Source organism: Mustelus asterias, chromosome 12 (genome assembly GCF_964213995.1).
Source record: "Mustelus asterias chromosome 12, sMusAst1.hap1.1, whole genome shotgun sequence".
Lineage (NCBI taxonomy): Eukaryota > Metazoa > Chordata > Chondrichthyes > Carcharhiniformes > Triakidae > Mustelus > Mustelus asterias.
The window spans coordinates 108279658-108304267 of NC_135812.1; the positions used below are offsets into that span (position 1 = coordinate 108279658).

Here is a 24610-nt window from a genome sequence, read left to right on the forward strand (position 1 = left end):
ACTTTTTCTCATGGTTCCAGAGCAGCGAGTTGGGCTTTTCACTGAGCCAATCTGACTACACCCAACAGCCCCTGTGGCTGCCTCTGCAGTTTCTTGAGAGGGGACAAGCCCTTTTCCCATTAAAACTCCACATCCCCCCTCCATCCCCCGTCCTCCACAACCCCCAGAATGAAAATGGGAATGTCCGGGCCACTCCCGGGTTTGCAGAATCAGGAAGTTTCCTGAGTGTGTGCTCCCAACTCAAGAGCAAGAACTCAGCCCTTTGATTCCAAACCTTCTTAAAAAGTCAACCAAAGGCCAAGCTTGCTTCCTGTATGTGATCTTCCACATCAATTCCTATATCATCAGGTAATTCCCTTCCAAGATAAGGGATCTCCATGTACACATTCAAGTTAGCTGCCAATAATCAATTCTCTAACACGTGGCTTCCCCGGTGCTTGTTGATGATCTTAGACAGACTCGTAGTAAGCCCATAAATGTGAGTGAATTCATTGTTCAGTATAATACAGATTTAACATAGCACACTCCACTGAGTTCCTTTTGTTTCTCTGCTAATTCCCAGTACACAATAAAAAGGTAAGGACATCAGAAATAGAACAGGAGTGTGCCATTTGGCCCTTCGGACCTGTGCTGCCACTCCACAAGAGCACGACTGATCATCTGTCTCAGTTCCACCTTTCTACACCCTCTCCATATCCCTCGATGAGGGAGGTTTATGGGGCAGTGGGTAGCATTCCTACCTCTGAGCCAGAAACTCCAGGTTTATATCCCACCCCAGAACTGGTGGCCATAGAATGTGCGTTCATAACGTGGCCAAACATTTTAGTTATCATCCTGCAAATCCTTCTGACACACAAACAGCAGGCACTGCACTGAGAGCAGGAAGGCCTCCTGGTCGGGCTGGACAGATTAGTAGCTGCATTGCAACAGCCTTCCCACACTAAAAACCTCCACATGCAAGCTCTTGCCAGGTACCCCATGACAAGTGTCCTCCTTATTCAAGAGACTGCTAGTAAGAAAGGAATATTCTTCATTCTCCTAGAACCTATCTATTGATATCAGTATTGAATGTACTCAACAACTGAGCATCCATAGTCCTCGGGAATAGAGAATTCCAAAGATTCACAACCCTTTGAATAAAGAAATTTCTCCTTATCCCAGGCCTAAATGACCGACCCCTTATTCTGTGTCTATGACCTTGTGTTCTAGATTTCCCAACCAGGGAAAATGTTTTCTCAGTATCTGCTCTGACAAGTCCTTTAAGAATTTTATATGCTTTCTGCAGGGAGGAAGGGCTAGTCTACTCAATCCCTCTCATAGGACAATCACCTCTTCGCAGCAACCCTGTAATGAATCTTCTTTTCGGGCATATATGTCCTGCCATATGTGAGGAGACTGCAGACAGAGTTCCATCAGCCTCACCGTTGCCCTGTATCATTATTCAAAGATGGTGTATACCAAACGCAAAGCTGTATAACTGCACGGTGCAGTGGAGGTCTCCTTCCTCTATGCGAGACCTTTAGATCATTTTTGGTGTGGCTTCATAGAGAAGTTTATGAATGTTCTGTGGGCTTTAAAAGGCCTTTAACACTCCCTTTAACAGTGTTCTTATCAAGGCCGCCAGTCCCAAATGTTCCCTGCTCTGTGGTGTACTGGGTTCTGTTGGTAATAGGGCACAAGCTGAGAGGGCCAACTCCCCAGATTCACCGTAGGAAATGACAACCACAAACTTTAGGGAGATTCACAGACCCACATTTGCCGGGGCCTGGGCAGTGTTTGATTCTGAGCGCATCGTGTTATTTGTGGAGAGAATGCAGCTGCCACACTGAGAATTAAGCATCTATTATTAGATCCCTACTTGTGTGAAATGTACCTCTGTGGAGTTAAATTGCCTCAGTATGGAAAGTACTTCTTAAAAATTCAATGGTACTTTATACCTGTGTTCACGTTTCTGGAGATAATTACACTGGGACTGTTTTAATTGAAGTTTGTCAATTGAATCAGATGAATCTTGTGTGTTGAGACAGTTTACAAACCTAAACACTCAATGCTGCATCACTTCTTCAAGTTGAGTGGCCAAAAGAAGTCTCTGACATGTCTAGAGGGGTTGAGATCACTGTGTCCTGCATCTGTGACTCTATTAAATCTGCAAAGAATTAGCATTCATACAGCACTTCTAATGTTAAATAAATCTCTGAGCGCATCTCAGGAGAGCAAGGTGGATGCTGGTGAAGTGAGATTGTTCAGGGGTGGGGGGGGGGTGTTACTGAATTTGTTTCACAGCAGCCCCCCAAGGAGGAGGAGTCAGAGGGTGCAACATTAAGGGGACATTTAGAGAGAGCTCCAGGGGAAAGGAGTGCAGCAGAATTTTGGGTGGGGTGAGAAACTGTGGGATGGGGAGCTTGATGCAGCACAGTATCCTTCGGCACTTGACAGGTGCTTCATCGGACAGAACATGACTCCGAGCTCATAAAGAGATCTTAGGCGACCAAATACTTGTTCAAAGAGATAGTCCTCGAGGAGCATCTTACAGCAGGAAGGAGGCAGAGAGGTTTAAGGAGGGAATTTCAGAGTTTAGGCAGTGGAAGACACAGATGGCAATGCTGAAGAGATTAAAATTGAGGATGCCAGAATTGGAGGAGTTCAGAGAGTATAGAGTTGGAGGAGGTTACAGAGATAGGGATCAGTGAGGCCATGGATAACTCCATTGAAATAACAGACAAAATATACTTATACTGCTCTGTAAAGTGTTCATTTGTTATTATCACAGTGTTACATCTTTGGTGCTTTTTTGCTTTGAGATGTTGTTCATTGTCTTAAACTCCAGTGGACATTACTGGATAGATTTTCCAGTCCCACCCACTGTGGGAATTGTTGTGGGTGGACAGAAAATTTGATGGACCATATAAAGTCCATTGACCTTCATAGAATCATAGAATCCCTACAGTACAAGAGGCCATTGAGTCTGCACCGACCCTCTTAACAGAGTACCTTCCCCAGGCCCTGTCCCCTGTCCTATCCCCATAACCCCACACATTTCCCATGGCCAATCCGTCTAATTTACACATCTTGGGATACTAAGGGGCAATTTAGCATAACCAATCCACCTAACCTGCACATCTTTGGAGTGCGGGAGGAAACCGGAGCACCCGGAGGAAACCCACGCAGACACGGGGAGAATGTGCAAACTCCACACAGACAGTGACCCGAGGCTGAAATTGAACCCAGGTCCCTGGCGCTGTGAGGCATTATGCCTCCTTGGGCGGGAATTTCCGGCTTCGGGGCGGGCATGACCTGGAAAATCCTGCCCTATAAATTGACCCTTCAAACTGAAGCTTCATCTCTCGCTCCAAAAGAGAAAATGCTGGAAAATCTCAGCAGGTCTGGCAGCATTTGTAAGGAGATAAAAGAGCTGATGTTTCGAGTCCAGATGACCCTTTGTCAAAGATTTTCTCTCCTTACAGATGCTGCCAGACCTGCTGAGATTTTCCAGCGTTTTCCCTGTTGGTTTCAGATTCCAGCTTCCGCAGTAATTTGCTTTCCTCCACCTCTCGCCGCTTTTTCACTAACTCAGGTAACGCTGGGCACTGCTACGGCCTCCAGCACCCGACACACTGGTCTTAGCTGCAGTGGCATCACCACAAACTTGTGCCAAATCTGTCCTCATTCGACTGCCATACTTTATTCAAGCTGATGCTTCTGAAAGTAATTACACTGAACAAGCTGCCAATCACTTGTCGAAAACAGCTGGCCAGGCTTCACATGTTTCAGTTACACATCATTAAGGATTTTTCTTCTTCTCCATGTTTCCCCACCACCGCCCCCCTCCCCCCCATCCCACCCCCCCAATCCCCTTTCTCTTTTGCAGATTTTAGCCAAAGCCTTAAAAGAATGTTATGAGAAATCAAGTGCCAAGGGACAGCCGTTAGCTCTGAAAGTCTTTGTGGCTGGCAGAAATCGCCTGGAGAATGATGGCGCAGTTGCATTAGCAGAGGCCTTCAGGGTATGTAAGCTTTCTAATCCCCTATGTGGCAGTGTGTGAAAGATTGTTCAGAATTAAATAATCTCTCCATGATGTTTCGCAGAAATTGCAGACATTCTCTGATTTGTTTTATATATATATATATTAATGAGATGCTGTCAAATGTAACTCTCTTGATTGCGATGAAACTGCAGAAACAGCTGGCCTGAATTTATTTATGCATTCTTCTCACTGAAAACTTCCCTCTTCCTCTTTTGCAGTCGATGCGTGAATTCCCTGCCCGTCCTTCTGTTTTTCTTGGGTTCTGTGCACCGTTGCTGGCCAAGAGGCTTCTGGTCAGAGAGGTCAACCTGAGCTGAGGTGCTATTTGTCTCCCCCAGTCAGGAGCAGAAAGCCTCTTGTGCATAAATCAGAGCAACGATTCGCCATGCATGGTATTTTTTATTCCTTTAAGGGATGTGCGTGAGTTGCTGGTTAGGGCAACATTTGTTGCCCATCCCTAATTTCTCTTGAGAAGGCGGTGGCAAGGCGCCTTCTTGAATGAGTGTCTTTCTTGGCCTTTTCAGAGGGCAGTTAAGAGTAAGGCACATTACTGCGGGTCTGGAATCACAACAGGCCAGAGCAAGTAAGGATGGGAGATTCCCTTTGCTAAAGGTTATTACTGAACCAGATGGGTTTTTACAACAATTCATCGTCACGATTACTGATACTAGCCTTATGTTCCAAATGTATTTAATTTAAAATCCCCATTTGCTGTTTTGGTTCAAACTCATATCACTGGATCATCAATATCGGCCTTTAGCTTTCTAATCCAGTCGTACAGCCGCGATACTCCTGTACCCCATTTATGTTGTGAGTATTTGGAGCACCTAACACCCAAAACAGCAACTTGCAATTTCACCATTGGGAAGATCATGGAGACAGCAGAGGTCCTGGAGCAGCGCAGTGCTGAGGGCACTCTCCAGAGGAGTGATTGAAGAGCTACAATTTCAGGAGCCCTTTGGAGATGTTCAGAGGACATTTGAAGGAAGGGTTTGCAGGCCCGGCCTGAGGCAGCAGACAGCTGTTCCACCCAGAGGCATCACCACGTTTAGACATGGTGCAACAGCATTTAACTACATTCAAAATGTCCATCCTAGAAAATGGTGTGTTTTGATACCTAGCAAGACATTTTATAAAGTCCTGAGCAGATAATGTGGAAGGGAATTGGCACCAGATAGGCTCTGTCATAGGCTGAGGAAACAGAAGGAAGGTAACCCTTCTATCTTCCTCACCCACCCCGCCCACTCCTTCCGCACCCAATCCACACACATCCCCTCCCCTTCCAACTGACCCACGCCCCCTCCCCTTTCAACCCAGCTACACCCTCCCCTCCTCCCCACTCCACCCACCCTCTCCCCACTCAACCCAACCCAACACCCCCCTTCCCTCCCCACACCCCCACCCCACCCCACCCCACCCAACTGACCCACACCCACTACCCCCACCAGCACCCCCTCCCCACCCCACTCACCCACGCCCTTCGCCCCACCCAACCCACCAGCACCCTGCCTCACCAGTTCATCCAATACAGCCTCTGATTGTTCTTTAAATTATTTGAGGCAGGGGAGCTGGCTGGGGGGAACGGGGAGTGGGGAGGGGAATGGGAGGGAGGGGGGGGTTCCTCTTCTGAATTTGGAGACAAATATGTCAAAAGGGAGGATTTTCCTCATTTGGTGAACCTCCACAGACAAAAATGGAATCAACAAGACAGATTCAGAGATTCAGCAAGAGCTGGGAAACACCATGTGTGGCACAGTGGTTAGCACTGCTGCCTCACCGCGCCAGGGACCCGGGTTCAATTCCCGGCTTGGGTCACTGTCTGTGTGGAGTTTGCACGCTCTCCCAGTGTCTGTGTGGGTTTCCTCCGGGTGCTCTGGTTTCCTCCAATGTGCTGGTTAGGCGGATTGACCCGAACAGGTGCCAGAGTGTGGCGATTAAGGGAATTTCACAGTAACTTAATTGCAGCATTAATGTAAGCCTTACTTGTGACTAATAAATTAACTTTAACTTTATCATCCATCTTCAGTGTGGGCTAAATTAACCAGCTATTTCTATTATTACTAAGGGCAAAGTGTTAGCTCCAACATGAAGTGCCTGTCGCTTCTGCATGTGGAGTTTGACATTATTCTAAAGGATGAGGAGACTCGAGCTCATGTAAGGTAGCTCTCAGATTGCCTAAGTACGTATTATACCCTAAGACTTTCAATTCTGCATTTGGGATATCACTCCTTTGAAGCAGACCTTGGGAGCTCAGCCAAGCAGGCTTTCGTCTCGAGAAACAGCGCTGGCTTACACTGACTGAGATGTTTTCATCTAAATCCTCCTCAGCTCTGTTGCCAGTGATCAGTTTCATTATAAACGACTAAGACAAATGAGTGTTATTACCTGCATTCATTTTATCACCTTCACTGAAAATAGGTAGCTTGTTGGCTCATTTCCAAATGACTGGAATCTTTGCTTTATTTAATGAGGCTGACTAATTCAATGGACCGTGGAGTTAACGGAGAAGAATTTCCCAAAGAGCTACATGGAACATTAGATAAATGAAGGATGGTGAGCCAAGCCAGGAGGTATTAAGAGGGGTTGACCTCAAGTTCGATCAAAGAGGAAAGTCTTAAGGAGAGTTATAGAAAGGCAGAGGGATTCCTGTAGCAAATCCCAGAATGTGAGGCTGAGATCTCTTCAAGATTGTCAGCATTTTGTAGTCTTCTTCCCTACTTGTTTTGGCATGCTCAATTATATAGTCCACCCATAGGGAATTATTGCTTTTGAGTGCCTTATGTCCATCAATATCTCCAAATAAGTGATTGGATCGCCTTTGAGTTTTGTTGCAGAACCTCTGATGGGTCCCGTGCTATTCAAGTGTTGTCCAGTGAATTCTCCCAGGAAGTTATCCTTCAATATGTGCGGGTTAGGTTGATTGGCCATGCTAAAAATTGCCCCTTAGTGTCCTGAGATGCGTAGGTTAGAGGGATTAGTGGGTAAAATATGTAGGGATATGGGGGTAGGGCCTGGGTGGGATTGTGGTCGGTGCAGACTCGATGGGCCGAATGGCCTCCTTCTGCACTGTAGGGTTTCTATGATTCTATGAATATGATAACTATTTTTAGTTTAATCCAGCTTTAACTCCATTTTCATTCTCAAGAGATTATTGTTCTGCACTGAGCACCCACTTCCTGCTATGATTCTAAAGAAGAATTTATTGCTGTTTGCTAGGTTTCTGTAGCAACGCTCAAAGCGAACTCCTCCTTTACCCCTCTGACTGCCTTTATAAAAATATATATTGAAGGGCCCTGTCTCACACCAGTGGTTCCCTTGCTTCCTCTATAGGCTTACTTAGCACTTTTCATATAGCCTTGGAGCTACATTCCTTCAAACTACCTTTAATCCAGCCCTGATTATATATTTATCTTGCGTGTTCAGTAATATGATCGTAAAGGTTATCCATTCATTTTCAGCCGAAGTTTTCTTCAGCACAAAGGGTACAAGTAAGGAGGGTGTCATTAACCAAATGAACTTACTCTATCATTTTTGCTAGCCAAGGTAAATCAAGTTTCTGATTTAAACTACAGTTTCTACATATTCCTCAATATCCATAGAATTTATCCTTCTTTTAGTCACCTCGATGAACTTATTTCTTCACCTCCCTTCTCAAACAGTATATTGCACATCCTCACAGACTTTAATGTGAAACAAGGGTGACACAGTGGTTAGCACTGCTGCCTCACAGCGCCAGGGACCCAGGTTCGGAGTTTGCACGTTCTCCCCGTGTCTGCATGGGTTTCCTCCGGGTGCTCCGGTTTCCTCCCACAGTCCAAAAGACGTGCTGGTTAGGTGCATTGACCATGCTAAATTCTCCCTCAGTGTACTTGAACAGGCACCGGAATGCGGCGACTAGGGGATTTTCACAGTAACTTCATTGCAGTGTTAATGTAAGCCTACTTGTAATGTTAATAAATAAACTTTAAACATTTAATCTAAGAAGATTGAACCCTTGCTTTTGGGTCACTATTTTAATCTGAGTTAGATTTCAGTGCTTTATGTACTTACAAACAGAACAGAGTAACACAAATCCTTCTCTTCATCTATCACCCGTCCCTTTGCCTGTTCAGATCATTCTTCCATCAGCAATTCTGACAGTGAGAGGTAATACCTCACACATTGTTGTGCTAAACTGTATCTGCCGTCAGGCTGCCCATTAACTTACTTCTTGTTTATTTGCAACTTCCTCTTCTACGCAGTCATTCCCTCACAGATCTTATTTTCATTTTTATAGTTGTGCATCCGAGGCCTGACTCCTGGAACTGCGATAATATTCATATATTATCCTGCAGCAATATTTCCACAGAGCTGGTGAATACTGTTCAAAGTAATTCACTGTGTACAAAGTATTGGATATTCTCTGGAGATGTGGCGTGGTGCAATATAAATGCAAGTTAGTTTTGCTTTCCAGCATGAGATACTGTGTGGGACTTAAGAACAAGAACCTGGCTGATTATTTGTCCATGTTAGCCCAGGATACTGTTTGCATTCTGACTACTGCTTTGACTGAGATCAGCCTGGGTAGGCACTGGTGTATATATACCTCAGTACAGTACCCCATCAGAGCAAAGGAGATATACCTCAGTACAGTACCCCATCAGAGCAAAGGAGATATACCTCAGTACAGTACCCCATCAGAGCAAAGGAGTCTCACACTTCCATGCCATGTCGATTGCTAAATTTCTGACTGGAGGATGACACAAACATTCTGATTTAAACTACAGAATTACATCATTAAACACACTGCCCTAAACAACTTCATCGTGTCAGCTTTCTCTCAGAGTCGCACTCTCAACTCTGAGTCAGATGGTTGTGAGTGCCAGTCCCGCTTCAGAGACTTGAACACGTACTGTAATCTAAACTGATGCTGGGGGAGTGCCGCACTGTTGGGAGTTTTTTTATTTCTTTGTGGGACATGGGCGTCGCTGGCTAGGCCAGCATTTATTGCCCATCCCTAGTTGCCCCTTAAGAAGGTGGTGGTGAGTTGCCTTCTTGAATCGTTGCAGTCCATGTGCTGTGGGTTGACCCACAATGCCGTTAGGGAGGGAATTCCAGGAATTTGACCCAGCAACTGTGAAGGAACGGCGATATATTTCCAAGTCAGGATGGTGAGTGGCTTGGAGGGGAACTTGCAGGTGGTGGTGTTCCCATGTATCTGCTGTTCTTGTCTTCTAGATGGAAGTGGTCGTGGGTTTGGAAGGTGCTGTCTAAGGATCATTGGTGAATTGCTGCAGTGCATCTTGTAGATGGTACACACTGCTGCTACTGAGCGTTGGTGGTGGGGGGATTGAATGTTTGTAGATGTGGTGCCAATCAAGTGGCCTGTTTTGTCCTTGAGTGTTGTTGGAGCTGCACCCATCCATGCAAGTGGGGAGTATTCCATCACATTCCTAACTTGTGCCTTGTAGATGGTGGATAGGCTCTGGGGAGTCAGGAGGTGAGTTACTCACCGCAGTATTCCTAGCCTCTAATCTGCTCTTGCAGGCACTGTGTTTATGTGGTGAGTCCAGTTGAGTTTTTGGTCAATGGTAACCTCAAGGATGTTGACAGTGGGGGATTCAGTGCTGGTAACACCATTGAATGTCAAGGGGCAGTGGTTGGAGTGTCTCTTATTGGTGATGGTCATTGCCTGGAATTTGTGTGGTACGAATGTTAGCTGCCACTTGTCAGCCCAAGCCTGGATATTGTCCAGATCTTGTTGCATTCGAACATGGACTGCTTCAGTATCTGAGGAGTCGCGAATGGTGCTGAACATTCTGCAATCATCGGCGAACATCCCCACTTCTGACCTTATGACGGAGGGAAGGTCATTGATGAAGCAGCTGAAGATTGTTGGGCCGAGGACACTACCCTGAGGGACTCCTGCAGAGATGTCCTGGAGCTGAGATGACTGACCCTCCACAACCATCTTCCTATGTACCAGGTATGACTCTAACCAGCGGAGTGTTTGCCCCCGATACCTTTACAGATGCACAATAGAAAACATTCTTTCTGGTTGTATCACAGCTTGGTATGGCTCCTGCTCTGCCCAAGACCACAAGAAATTACAAAAGGTCATGAATGTAGCCTAATCCATCACACAAACCAGCCTCCCATCCGTTGACTCTGTCTACACTTCCCACTGCCTCGGCAAAGCAGCCAGCATAATTAAGGACCCCATGCAGCCTGGACATTCTCTCTTCCATCTTCTTCCGTCAGGAAAAAGATACATAAGTCTGAGGTCTTATACCAACCGACTCAAGAACAGCTTCTTCCCTGCTGCTGTCAGACTTTTGAATGGACCTACCTCGCATTAAGTTGATCTTTCTCTACACCCTTGTTATGACTGTAACTCTACATTCTGCACTGTCTCCTTCCCTTCTCTATGAATGGTATGCTTTGTCTGTAACGCGCGCAAGAAACAATACTTTTCACTGCATACTGATACAATATGTGACAATAATAAATCAAATCAAATCAAACCCATTGATTCCAGTGCATCACTCCAGTGCTGCACTGCTGAGACTGTTGCATTGTTGGGAGTGCTGCACTATTGGGAGATGATTTGGAGTTGGGGACCAAGTGTAGTGTGTCAAAGTTCACAGATGACACTAAGATGAATGGCAGAGCAAAGTGTGCAGAGGACGCTGAAAGTCTGCAAAGGGATATAGATAGTTTAAGTGAATGGGCGAGGGTCTGGCAGATGGAGTACAATGTAGGTAAACGTGAGGTCATCCATTTTGGTAGGAATAACAGCAAAATGGACTATTATTTAAATGGTAAAAAATTGCAGCATGCTGCTGTGCAGAGGGACCTGGGTGTCCTTGTGCAGGAATCTCAAGGAGTTGATTTGCAGGTGCAGCAAGTAATTAAGAAGGCAAATGGAATTTTGTCCTTCATTGCTGGAGAGATGGAGTTTAAAAACAGGGAGGTTATGTTGCAGCTGTATAAGGTGCTGGTGAGGCCACACCTGGAGTACTGCGTACAGTTTTAGTCTCCTTACTTGAGAAAGGATATACTGGCACTGGAGGGGGTGCAGAGGAGATTCACTCAGTTGATTCTGGAATTGAGAGGGTTGGCTTATGAGGAGAGACTGAGTAGTCTGGGGCTATACTCATTGGAATTCAGAAGAATGAGGGGAGACCTTATAGAAACATATAAGATTATGAAGCGAATAGATAAGATTGAAGCAGGGAGGTGAAACTAGAACTAGGGGGCATAGCCTTAAAATGAGGGGAAGCAGATTTAGGACTGGGTTGTGGAGGAACTTCTTCACACAAAGGGTTGTGAATCTGTGGAATTCCCTGCCCAGTGAAGCAGTTGAGGCTACCTCATTGAATGTTTTTAAGGCAAGGATAGATAGATTTTTTTAACAGTAAAGGAATTAAGGGTTATGGTAAGTGGGTGGGTAAACGGAGCTGAATCCACGAAAAGATCAGCCATGATCTCAGACTCGAGGGGCCAGATGGCCTACTCCCAATCCTAGTTCTTATGTTCTGATGAGTGCTGCACTATTGGGACTGTTGAACTATTGGAAGTGCTGCACTGTTGGAACAGCTGCAATGCTGGGAGTGCTGCACTGCTAGGAGTGCTGCATTGTTGGAACAGCTGCACTGCTAGGAGTGCTGCATTGTTGGAACAGCTGCACTGTTGGGAGTGCTGCACTGCTGGGAATGCTGCACTGTTGAGAGTGCTGCATTGTTGGGAGTGCTGCACTATTGGGAGAGGTGCACTGTTGGAAGTGCTACATTTTGGATGAAACATTAAAGCAAGGTCCTGTCTGCCCTCTCAAGTGGACATAAAAGATCCCAAGGCACTGTTCCAAAGACAAGCAGAGGAATGTTGCCAAGTTTTACCGCAGCCAGTAATGTACTCCCATCATCTCATTCAAACATTAATGGCCATTTATCTCATTGCTGTGTGTGGGATCTTGCTGTGTGCAAATTGGCTGCTAATTTTACACCAGTGATTATATTTCAAAAGTGCTTCATTTTTTGTAAAGTATTTTGTATGTCTTGAGATCATGCTATCGAAATGCTAACTTTTCCTGAACTGCGGAAGTCGATTCTAATTTGTTTGCTGCAGGTTTCTCTTATGCAGTTTAATCAATGGTGCTGCATCTGATAAGACTGGTTAAACATCGTGTCTCATTTACGTTGACTCTGAGAGAGTTACCCTTTCAAACTGGCTTCTAACAGATCACCAGTGATTGATTATCTGCCCTAAGAAACCAATTTGCAATAAGATCAATGCATACATTCTGTTACCCACCAATCAGGCAAAGCCACAATTGGCAGCTCCCTAACCTGTGTCCAACACTAGAAATGTTACATGATTTAATGTCTCTCTGCTGCAGGAGAATTTGAAATATTTCTCTTTTTGTTCAGCTCATTGGAACTTTGGAGGAAGTGCAGATGCCACAGAATGGAATTACCCACCAGGGCATCAGGGCTTTGGCCTTGTCTTTCACAAAGAACACCAATCTCCGAATCCTCAACCTCAATGACAACACCTTCACTGAACCAGGGGCAGTCAGCATGGCAGAGGTATGTGTGTATCTGTGGGAGAGCTGCTCCTTCACTGTTCCACAGTATCTCAAATGTTGCATGGACAAGCAGTGCAGGAAGGAGGAGAGAGTGAAAACAGGTGACAGAGTACAGAGCATTGTCAGCACAGGCCCAATTGGTCCATGCTGGTGCTCATGTTCCACATAAATGCTTGTCACCCCATCCAATCCATTAACGTTTCCTTCTATTCCTTTCTCCCTCATGTTCTTACCTAGCTCCACCACTTCTCACTTCAGCCACTCCCTGTGGTAGTGAGTTCCACAATCTCAGCACTCTCTGGGTACAGAAGTTTCTCCAGAATTCTGTGTTGGGTTTGGGTGGAGATTTGGGAGTGGGATGAACCCATCAAGGGATGCAAAGGAGTGAAATTGTTCACCTATTAGCTAATAATTTCTATTTTCCAGTTGGAATTGTGGCGACTAATAAACCATTGCATAAACCGAGCCTCGCCTGACCACCCCCACGCACCCACCCCCATCCCCACCCACCTTCCTTCACACATAAGGTCCCCCATCTAATCTGCACGAAATGATCTGGATAACACAGATTCTGGGACGTTTGGTATTACATGTCCACAGGGGATTGTAAATGAGAATAGTGAAATGATTGCAGGAAGAAAAGCAGGCAGATTTTATCTGCAGCAGGATCTGCTCCATATTTAAAGGTTTTCATAAGAAATTGCAGCCCCGTATTTGTTTCTGAATAATGAAGCGTGTAAATAGATTGTTTATCATCTCTCAGGAGATTAGCAAAAACAGATTGTATTTATTCAGCCCTTTCAATGTAACAACACATCCCAAGTCGCTTCACAGAAACAAGAGGATAAAATGGATATTGATCCAAAGACGGAGACATTAGGAGGGTCAAAGAGGTGGGTTTTAAGGGATGTCTTAAAAGATGAGAGAGAAATGGAAAAGCAGAGAGGACTGGGGGGGAATTCCAGGCCGTCTCAGCAGCTGAAGTGAGGCAAAGATTGTGGAAAGTGTGCGGCAGAGAAATGCAGTGATCTCCGGAGCTGACAGAGCTGGAGGAAATTGCAGGGAATAGCTTAGTTGGCTGGATGGCTGGCGCGAGATACGGAGCGATGCTAACAGCGTGGGTTCAATTCCCTGTATCGCCCGAGGTTATTCACGAAGGCAGCACCTTCTCAACCTTCTGTTGCCTAAGGTGTGGTGACCCTCAGGTTAATTCACCACCAGCCAGCTCTCCCCATCAAAGGGGAGAACGGCCTCCGGTCATTCGGGACTCGGGTGACTTTATAACAACCTCTGGTTTGAGACTGGTTCCTGTTTAGAATGGTACAGGACTGATTAACTAAAAATAATTGCTTGTGAAGATTGGTGTGTATTTGGAAAGAAAGAAAATGCATTTCTCGAGCTCATTTTACATCCTAAAACAATTCACAGAAAATGGAGTGGAGTTGTGAGAACAGAATTATACTGCTGGCTGTGTTACTCTCCACCCACCAAGCTCCCGATCACTCACACTCCATGGACTCTGAAAGATGTCAACTATCCAATGGCATTATTGGACTACCTGCAAAAGATTTATGTTTTCTTTGTCGGTGATTGCAGGCATGCCAAACCTGAGCTGTTTGAGACAATCTACAATTGCAAAATTGTAGAATGCTACAGCGCAAATAAGCCACTGAGGCTGTGCTGCTGTTTTTCAGTATGTGGTCTACCCATCCTAACTCCATTCTGCGGCTCATTGCACCTCACCCACAATATTCCTGTTTTATGTGGCCTTTGAATAGATGCAAACTGCCCGATAGCTTCATGTACAAGTCGCCATATCATTTCTACTAATGAAAGGCAGTAAGAAAGAGTTTGCATTTACACAGCATTTCATCCTGTTCTCAGTGCCTCATATCCAGTGAATTACTTTTGAAATACAGTTATTATGCAGACAATCAAACTGAAATGAGTGACCCAGGACACCTTAAATATTTTTTGCTGTGAGTTAATGTGCCAGGAGTCAGTGCGTTGGGGTGTGAAAAAGAGGAGAATGTAGTCGTTATCACTGGCATAAAACATTCATACTGATGTTATATTAGAAAATCCATTTGTTCATGCATAGAAAACAATAAGGATTTCAAATGTGTGTATGTTTCAATGTAAAGGCTAACAGGATGGAATTTTCCCGTATTTTGGCAGAGTGGGTAGCGGGCAGTAAAAGCAGCGTTAGCCCACCAGATTTTGTGCTGTATTTTTAGGGACTTTGAAAAAAGAATTACTTCACGGGTTTCACACCATCTCCATGGTGCGCAGCCTCCGATTCACCGACCGCACCATCAGCTGGGCAGTCCAGTCAGTGGGGCATTCCATTCAAAGGCTGCCCCAGCCTCCAGCAACCTTCCCCAACCACTTGTACAAGGTCCAATGCAGACGATGGCTGCAAAGGAGGATGCTATGGAACAATGATGTCCTCTACCCACGCACAGGAGCCATCACAGCTGTCACCTACACCCTCCACCAGCACAGGGTCACATACCTCGGTGCAACTCAGTATTAGGGAGGCCTCAGGGTCACAAACTGGTGAGCACCGCGCATTCTCTGATCCACGGCAGGTGGAGGCAAGGACTTCCCAGGGTGCCGGCACTCAGAGGGTTGCTGGAGGCCAGGAATGTGCTGAGCCTCAGTCAGTTGCTGGAGCTACAAAGGCAAAGTTGGGGACATCAGGAAAGGATGTCAGCTACACTCCTCAGACTGAAAGCCAGGATGTCCAATGTAATCGTGCTGAATGTCTGAGGCAACCAGGACACACAGCGAGGCTGACAGCCACAGTGGGCCCCTGGTGCAAGAGCTCTCTCCTGCACTGGTGGAGCGACTGACCTCTGTGCTGCATGGCGTGCACTCAATGGGGTGCCAATGCCAGAGGATGCTGGGCTTCTCGAACTGACTCCAGCTGCCACTGTATCCCAAGGAGGAGGCCAGGGGATCGTGAGCACCCATTGGGTGAAAAAGAAGCTGGTGCACAGCGCGGGACAATCCACCCAAACATCTGCAGGAGTGTCCATCCTGTCCAAAACCCTCCTTCCTGGGACCGCTTCAGCTCCAGCCCCACAAGCCGAAGAGGGTGGCATTGCCACACAGCAGCAGCCCAAAACAGGCCGGGGCTCTCCAGATGTTGGCCATCCAGAGAACGCCCGCCAAGGCCATCACTAACAACAGTCATGGCAGACAGCAGGCTGCCTCCATGTCTGATGTGGATCCTGGGGAAACACCAAGACGTAGCAGCAGGGTTAGAAAGGTTAAGGTCCAGTTGCACATTGTGTTAGTCATTTGTAGATAGAGTCCACCTTTGAAAATAAACTTTCATTCATTGCAACCTCTCGATGACTCCCTGGTCTTCTTGTCGTGCTGCTGAGACAACTATATTTGTGTTGAAAAAACAACTGGATGCTCAGTCCAGAGCTTCCTCCATCTGGTCTCTGCACAGTTGCCAGCACACTGCTTAGCATCCCCTCAGAGTGACAAAATGCATCAGTCACATCCGTTTCTCCTTGGTAATGAGGACATCCCCCACAATGCTCAGGGCACTGTCACTCAACCCAGTCATTGTCAATGTTTGCTCTCTGCACATGTGACCCAATGGCGAGAGCCTCGTGAACAGTGTGCATCAGCCTTCAGTGAGGTGGAACCTCAATAGCACAGGTAACTCAGGGCAAGCCTAGATCAGGAGACATGAAAGTTTCCACATGACATCATCCTGATAGGACCCTGGTCGCTGAGAAAAGCGAGCTGCCTTCAGCCAGTCAAGAGTCAAACTCTCGCAGTAGCTTTTTGTGCAACAATGCACTGTCCCCACTGCAAGTCATCACCACCCTGTTGCAAAGTAGGATCACGCGAATGGTAGTCAATGGCTCCCTGAACTGTGAAAGATTGTAATCGATTGCAGTTTTCAACAGATCAACAGAGTTCTGTTGTGCAAAAGTATTAAAAGACATGGAGCAAAGGCTATGGCAGTGGAGATGATCAGGTAATGATTTCATAGAATTTATAGCATGGCAGAACAGACATGGATGTGAATGCCGTCCGCCTGTGCATCTTGGAATCCCCTCAGAGTGACTGTTCATGTTGCATCAGGAGTTTACACTGATATTGTTGTATATATTTAACAGCTATGCATTGTAAAATATTCACAGAACACAGAATCCCACAGTGCAGAAGAGGCCCTTCAGCCCATCGAGTCTGCACCGACGCATGAAAGGCCCTGACCTGCCCATCTAATCCCACTTGCCAGCACTTGGTCCATAGCCTTGAATGTTATGATGCGCCAAGTACTCATCCAGGTACTTTTTAAAGGATGTGAGGCAACCCGCCTCCCCCCCCCCCCCCCCCCCCCCCCCCTCCCAGGCAGCGCATTCCAGACCCTCACCACCCTCTGGGTAAATAGGTTTTTCCTCAAATCCCCCAAAACCTCCCACCCCTCACTTTTAACTTGTGTCCCCTCGTAACTGATCCTTCAACTAAGGGGAACAGCTGCTCCCTATCCATCCTGTCCATGCCCCTCATATAATCTTGAACACCTCAGTCAGTCTTCTCTGCTCCAACGAAAACAACCCAAGCCTATCCAACCTCTCTTCATAATTTAAATGCTCCATCCCAGGCAACATCCTGGTGAATCTCCTCTGCACCCCCTCCAGTGCAATCACATCCTTCCGATAATGTGGTGACCAGAACTGCACACAGTGCTCCAGCTGTGGCCTCACCAAAGTTCTATACAACTCCATCATGACCTCTCTGCTTTTGTAATCTACACCCCGATTGATAAAGGCGAGTGTGCTATCTGCCTTTTTCACCACCCTATTAACCTGTATTTCCGCCTTCAGAGATCTATGGACAAACACGCCAAGGTCTCTTTGTTCTTTGGAACTTACCAGTCTCCAACCTTTCACAGTATACTTCCCTGTCAAATTACTCCTTCCAAAATGTATCACATCACACTTTTCAGGGTTAAATTCCATCTGCCACTTATCCGTCCATTTGACCATCTCGTCTACATCTTCCTGTAACCCAGGAGACTCAACCTCACTGTTAACCACCCGGCCAATCTTTGTGTCATCGGCAAACTTACTGATCCTACCCCACATAGTCATCTATGTCATTTATATAAATGACAAACCCTAGGGGCCCAGCACAGATCCCTGTGGTACGCCACTGGTCACTGGCCTCCAGTCACTAAAGCAGCCGTCTGTCACCACCCTGTTCCGTACCGCTAAACCAATTATGAATCCACCTTGTCAGATCATCCTGTATCCCATGTTCATTTGCCTTCTTAATAAGTCTTCCATGTGGGATTTTGTCAAAGGCTTTGCTCAAATCCATGTAAACTACATCAACCGCACTACCCTCATCCACACTCCTGGTTACATGCTCAAAAAATTCAATCAACTTTGTTAGGCATGACCTCCCTCTGACAAAACCATGCTGACTATCCCTGATCAAACCTTGCCTCCCCAAACGGAGATAGATTCTCTCCTTCAGAATCGTCTCCATTAGTTTCCTAACCACAGACATGAGACTCACTGGTCTATAGTTCCCTGGCTTTTCTCTATGACCTTTCTTAAATAGTGGGACCACATTAACTGTTCTCCAATCATCTGGCATCTCCCCAAAGTACTGTTCAGGGTTCTGTAAATTACTCCGAGCAATGTGTTTTTGTCTCGTTGCTTCTTATTTCTATCCAGACTGACTCAACGTTTTGGTCTCCAGTGCCAATATCATTTCTGAATGCATCATTAACCATTGGAGCAACTCCACCTCCGACTTCTTATCATCTGTCCTTCCAGAATATTTTGTATCCTTTGACATTAAACTCCCAGTCCTGATATTCATGTAACCACGGTTCAGTCATCCCGACCAGGTCAGACCCACGTGTCACTATTGTGCTGTCAGCTCATCAACTTTGTTTCGAATACTGTGTGCATTTGGGTATAAGGTCTTTAAATAAGTCTTACTGATTTGTCTTTCTCTCTCTCCATCCTTATTTGTTGATCCCTAGTAACATTGGGCCTTATCTCTAATACTTACTTAAAGGAAAATACTCTCAGGAATTAAAGATACAGCAGTACCTGTATCAATCCCCATCTTCAGAAACACCCAGAATCAATGTGATCCATCCTGTATGGACAAGGTGTTCAGTTGGAGCTCTTGATCATATCTGTGGACATTCTCTTCTTCACAGTCGTAATATCTTCCTTCCATGTTGCAAATTATTTTTGTAGAATACATCTTGTTTTTCTTCTCAAAGGTACCCAGATTCTTCTTCTGAATGTTTTCCTCAGAGGAAGCTGGTCCAGCCCAGCAAGCTTTTGCATGTGATCCATTTTGTCAATATTCTTGCATTGACTATCCTTGCTCCACTGAATAGCCCATTTTGGGTACATCTGTGACATGTTTATTGCTGCTTTGACTTCTTGTGGATCTTCATTCCTGCACCGAATTGTGAAGCCTCTTTAACAGTCAATTCTATCAACACTGTGATTTCTAACGCTGTCTTTAAAGTCAGTATGTTCAGTGAGCAATCTTCATTGAATAGCCATATTTTGGAGACTACAAACTAGACGATCTCGAAGAGTGTCTTCTAATGCCTCAAATACTCACCATGTTGTGCAGCCTTTTTAAGATTGCCACAAACTGAGCCATGCTTTCACCTTCCACTTGATTCCTTCAGTGGAACCTGAACCGTCCCGCGATGATCAGTGGGTTTGGAGATTAATGCTCTTCAAGGATCTTTGTCAAGTCAGTGTAAGTTTTGGTTCCTGGCTTTGCTGGATGAACCAAATTCCCGAGCAAATTTAAGGTTTTACTTCCTATTGTACTGAGAAAACCAGTGCAGGCAACTCCTTTGCAATTTTATTCACTTCTACAAAGCACTGAAAGCACTCGGCATGGAAACTCCATGATTTATTTTCTTCATTGAAAGGATCCTTGGCTCCTAATTGACCCACCATTTTTTTGTAGGCACTAGCGACTCGAGACTGCTCAGTATATATTTTTTACTGTCTTCCCAGTACTTTCCTTTTTACCCTAGAGACCAATGACTTGATGTATTTTTTTCAAATGGCCCCAGCTCTACAGCAAAGCATCCCTTCTTTTCAGAAATGCCAGATACTGCCTGGAATCTCACCTTTCTCTGACACACACAGAGCTGCTTCTCCCTCTCTGCCGCTGCACACTGCAACACGTGCACGGACCCTGCAGCTCAGACAACTCTACCCCATTTTATTTCCGGTAAGAAACACACTGGCTGGAATTTTACCGTCCTGCCCGCCACGGGAATCGGAGCAGGCGAGGGGCCATCCATGGAAAGATCCGTTGACCTCGGGTGGAATTTTACGGTTTCAGGATGAGCAAGGCCGTAAAATCCAGCCCAATATTTTTTTCCTTTCTTTTTTCTTACATGGTTTTCCTTAACTGGCACTTCAGTCTTTAATCCTGTTGTTGATTTTCCCCAGTCTTCTAACACTCGGAGTACGAGGACCCAGAATCTTTTATTAAATTTGGGATCTTTTCTCGATGTTCTCAACAAAACAAAATCCTGACAAGTCGCCAATTTTATTTTTGTAAAGTCCTAACTATGTTAAGGATTGTGGGTTTAAAACAAAACGAGAAAGATATGAGGCACAATCTTATCGGCCTTTCACGCCCCACTGCTGCTGCAGCGAAGTTGGAGAATTTGACGCTCAGCCAAATCTCCATCCACTGCAGCGGGACCAGAAACTCCTGCCAGAGTGAACGGCCAGAAAATTCCGCCCGTGGCTTGCACATGTAGATTCAAACTGACAATTTATTGCAGGGACTATTGCCTGTACAAAGTAGAAAATGAAACTAATGTAGGAGACTCTGAAACAGCCAATCGCCATCAAATCATGTGCTTGGCTCTTAAAAGCAATCATGCAAAATCTTAAATATATAGCACATTGGAATGAGAAGGTAAACACCAACAACTTGCATTTATATAGCATCTTTAACATGGTAAAATGCCCCAGGGCACTTCACAGGAGCGTTGTTAAACAATGTTTGACATGGAGGAGATATCAGGATAGGTAATGTCGTGGTTCCCCAGGACGACAATTTATTCACATCAATTAAAACAGAGAGTCTGAGCAGCGATCTTCCAAGCAATAGACTTTATTTCTCAGCACAAGAGATAAAGTCGGGAACGTCCGGAACACTCCAAAGAGCCCTTGGGCTTACACTCTTTTATGTACATTTCAGCCTCATATCTCAAGATCCTCCTCTCCCTTTTACAGCCTGTCCTTGGTTGTTATCTTACCCTACAGCCCTATCTTTCTTTGGCCACCATTATTTTTAGTTGACCCTTTATCTGTTTTCTTTACATTTGGTCGTTCCCTGTTATATCTCTTCGTTTCTTAAACCATGGTGGTTATAACTCTTGCTCTTATCTGAACTTTTCTGTTTGTACAATAATCGTGGTTTTGTAAGCTAAGGCGAATGTGTTTAGAAGAAAAGACATCCCCCTGCTGATTTATGGTCCACTAATGTGTTTAGCAGAAAAGACATTCTCTCTGCTGGTTTATGGTCCACTATTAAGTTGAACCACCGAGCAGTCTTCCTTGTTTTCTTAAGTGACTATTGTCTGCTTTCCTTAATTAGTGATTGCTATATTACTTCTCTAGTTCCTCCACTTTGATCATATCGACTACACTTGATTATATTAGGTCACACGAAGTTACTTTAGGTTATATACCCATTTTCACTACTTATCTAAATCTGCTTTATTATTTCACTAAAACCTATGAATCTGAATTCCATACTAAACTCATACAATATCCAGTACAATTTCCCTTACAAGTGAATCTGAATTTCATACTAAACTCATACAATATCCAGTACAATTTCCCTTACAAGTCCCCCCTTTGAGGCTATTCCCTAGCCTCATCCCAATTACCAAGCTCAAATAATCCCCTCGCTCAATCCCATTTGTATTTTATTTTAATCACTCTTTGCAGGCGATGTGGAGGAGCCGAATATTTTGGTCAGGGATCAGTGTCCCTATTCTAACTTTATCATAATTTGTCTATCCCGGTTCTGATTTTTGGGTTGCTCCTCCAGATTGCCTGCCCCTGACAGTCATCAGCCAAAAACCTTCCCACTCTTGTCTAGGGAAGGGAAAAAGACTGATTCCTGTGTACAGACTAAGTTCTCCTGGTTTCGTGCGGACTTCAGCAAGGTGCTGTTGTTTCCACAAGGTGATCTTCCACTATTGTAGTTATTTTACAGAGTGACGAGTTTCAACTTCGACCAAGGTCATTGTGAATCCACTCAGCGGGGGCGGCTCAAGATTTTCCCATTCCTCTGTTTTTTCTCTTGAGCGTGAGCTGCTTAGCACCCGCGTCACCATCTGCCGCGCTGCCACTCTGGTAAGGAAGGATCTCAGGGCGGGTAAAAAACAACAAAATATCAATCCCAGAATGATTATTGTTGCTATTGCTACAGCTCCAGCTTTGGCAAACCACGCCCCCCATCTTCCTAATATTCTGTCCAGCCAACTCCACACCTCATGCCCAAACCCAGCATTTTCTTTCACTTCTTTCTTAAGATTTCTTAACTTATTCATGGCTTGTGTAAATGACCCTTCTGGATTAGTGTTATTAGGGATAAATGTGCAGCACTGATCCCCAAACATAACACACACCCCTCCTTTCTCTGCCAGGAGCCAATCTAACGCCTGTCGATTTTGCCACGCCATTTTGCTAGTCGCATCCAACTGCTCTCCTAAGGCCTCCAGGGCATCATTCGTATAATTAATAAACCTCTGCTGATTATAATAGATGTAATTGATCCACTCAGTATTCTTGCTGGGTGTGATCCAAACAAAGAGGGATTCAAACCCTGCAGCTATTTCGTTCCTAGCTTTGAACTCATTCGGGATGCCGCGGGGCTGTCCGATTGCATCCAATTTTATCGTAGGGTCAGGGGTATATGCCCTCTTAATTCTTTGTGATTTAATTTTTCTTTCCACCGGTAGTATCACAGTGCTCTGGGCAAGCATAACTCGGGCACATAGTCCCTTCCAATTCTGTGGTAGTTTTGCCAATAGCCCTTTCTCCGGGCCACAAAGCCACCAGAGATCGGCCAGTTGATTTTCTTGATAGTCTAACACATAAGGAGGGGGTGCCCATCCCCCTCCTGAGAGGATCAGATTAAGAGCATCGGTTATATTCCAAATCCTTTCACACTCTCCTGTGTAATTTCCCACACTACTTCCTGTGCTACTTTCCCTCCAATAGCAATCTTGGATTTGTAAGTTGGGCTCTACACTCCATTCCTTTGGGACCGCGTCTACTGCCGTTTTTGGCCACTTTGGACATCTGTGGGTCAAGTTGTAGATGCCCTTTTTTACCCCAGCAAACAGGATGCAGTGGTATTGACACAACGGCGGCTTACCTTTACAAAGGTTAGCACATGCGGATCCGGAACAGTTTATCATCTCATACGTGTAGTTCCGATTCCCTATTGTATAATTCCGTATATATGTGGTATATGGACGGCAATTTTCCTTTCTCCAGCTTTGTTGCCTGGTTCCACAGTCTCCTGATCCCCATGGTATATCAGTTACTTGGGTGTTAGGTTTCTCTGATGCACATACTACACACTCTTTCCCATCACTGTTTTTCTGACCTGTATACTCAGCCCATTTCCACCATTTGTTTTTCTGCGCTTTCTCCCAAATAGTATTTGTGCTCACAAATCGTTCACGTTTTGTTCGTCTTAATACTCTATCTTCCTGATTCTGCACCCTTATGTCTTCTGTATCCCATTCTCCTTTTCTATGGGTCACGGAAGTTCCTAAGGGAAATAGTTTCCAACTCCCAGGTGGGGAATGGGGCCCCTTCCCTGTCCTCACCTCCCTCGGCACCTTGACTAATAGGCTCAGGCTGGGCATTTGTATCATCAGCCAGCTCATGTACAGAACTACTTTCATCATCCTCTATTCTTTTTGTTCTTCCTTGGCTCTGTTCCTCCTCCCCACGATTCTCCCCGTGTATTTCTATTTCTTCCTTGCTATCACCTCTATCCACTCTGTGTACTTCTTCAATTTCCCTTCTCTCCCCCACCCCTGGTACCGTTCTGGTACCATGGTTCAAGTGATACCACAGTGTACTGCCTTCTACTTGCAAAGCCGTGGGAGACACTTTGGTGACTTCAAACGGTCCTTCTCGTCTCGGTTCGTTCCAACGTCTCCGGAACTTTCTGATGTATACTCGATCTCCAGGCTTGATCTGATGTTCTGTTACCGGATTCTCCTCCTCCTTGGCTTTTTCCTCACACTGACTTAGTATGTAGTCAATCGAGTTTTGCAGGTATGGTGACCAGAATCCTTCCTTCTTGATCTTTCTAGCCACTTCTCCTCTTGCACAGTGGTCCACTCCATGCGCTTCGCTAATTAGTACGGTTAGTAATGATGTGGGTGCTATGACTAATCCCTCCCCATTTCTCCATATCCTGTCCTGTTGTCCCTGTAGTGCTCCTCTATCTTTCCACATTGCCTTTTCAGCTACAGAGGTTTCCTCCTGTAACTGCGCTACATCCTCTAATGTGATATGAGGTTCGATATCCCCCGTACCTGGCCCTGGGTGCGGCCTTGCTATTTCTACTGGGGCTATCGTAGCCTCAATGCATCCTGACGCTTCTTTAGCTGCCTTGTCGGCTTTGGTGTTTCCCTGTGTGATGCTGTCTGCTCCCTTTTTATGCGCCTGACACTTAATTATGGCTAATTCCCTTGGACCCATCATGGCCCTTATTAAAGCCCTGATTTGACCTTCGTGTTGTATTGGTCCTCCTCCGCTTTTCATAAATCCCCTTTGCTTCCATATTGCCCCGAACAGATGGCAGACCCCGTGGGCATAGGCCGAATCAGTATAAATTTCCAATGCTTCCCCGTTTGCTAACTCACATGCTCTGGTCAATGCTTTAAGCTCTGCTAATTGGGCCGAACAGGGCTGTTCACATTTCTCTGCTTCTAT

General features: G+C 45.5%; 1 protein-coding gene across 1 annotated transcript in view; it reads left to right on the top strand.

Moving 5' to 3' along the window:
- LOC144502068 (ran GTPase-activating protein 1-like) overlaps positions 1-24610 on the top strand; it is a 590984-nt gene that overhangs the window by 415025 nt on the left and 151349 nt on the right. The window contains exons 5-6 of the mRNA XM_078226075.1: positions 3869-4003; positions 12433-12591. Coding sequence (XP_078082201.1) covers positions 3869-4003; positions 12433-12591 — 294 coding nt within the window. The remainder of the gene's footprint in view (positions 1-3868; positions 4004-12432; positions 12592-24610) is intronic.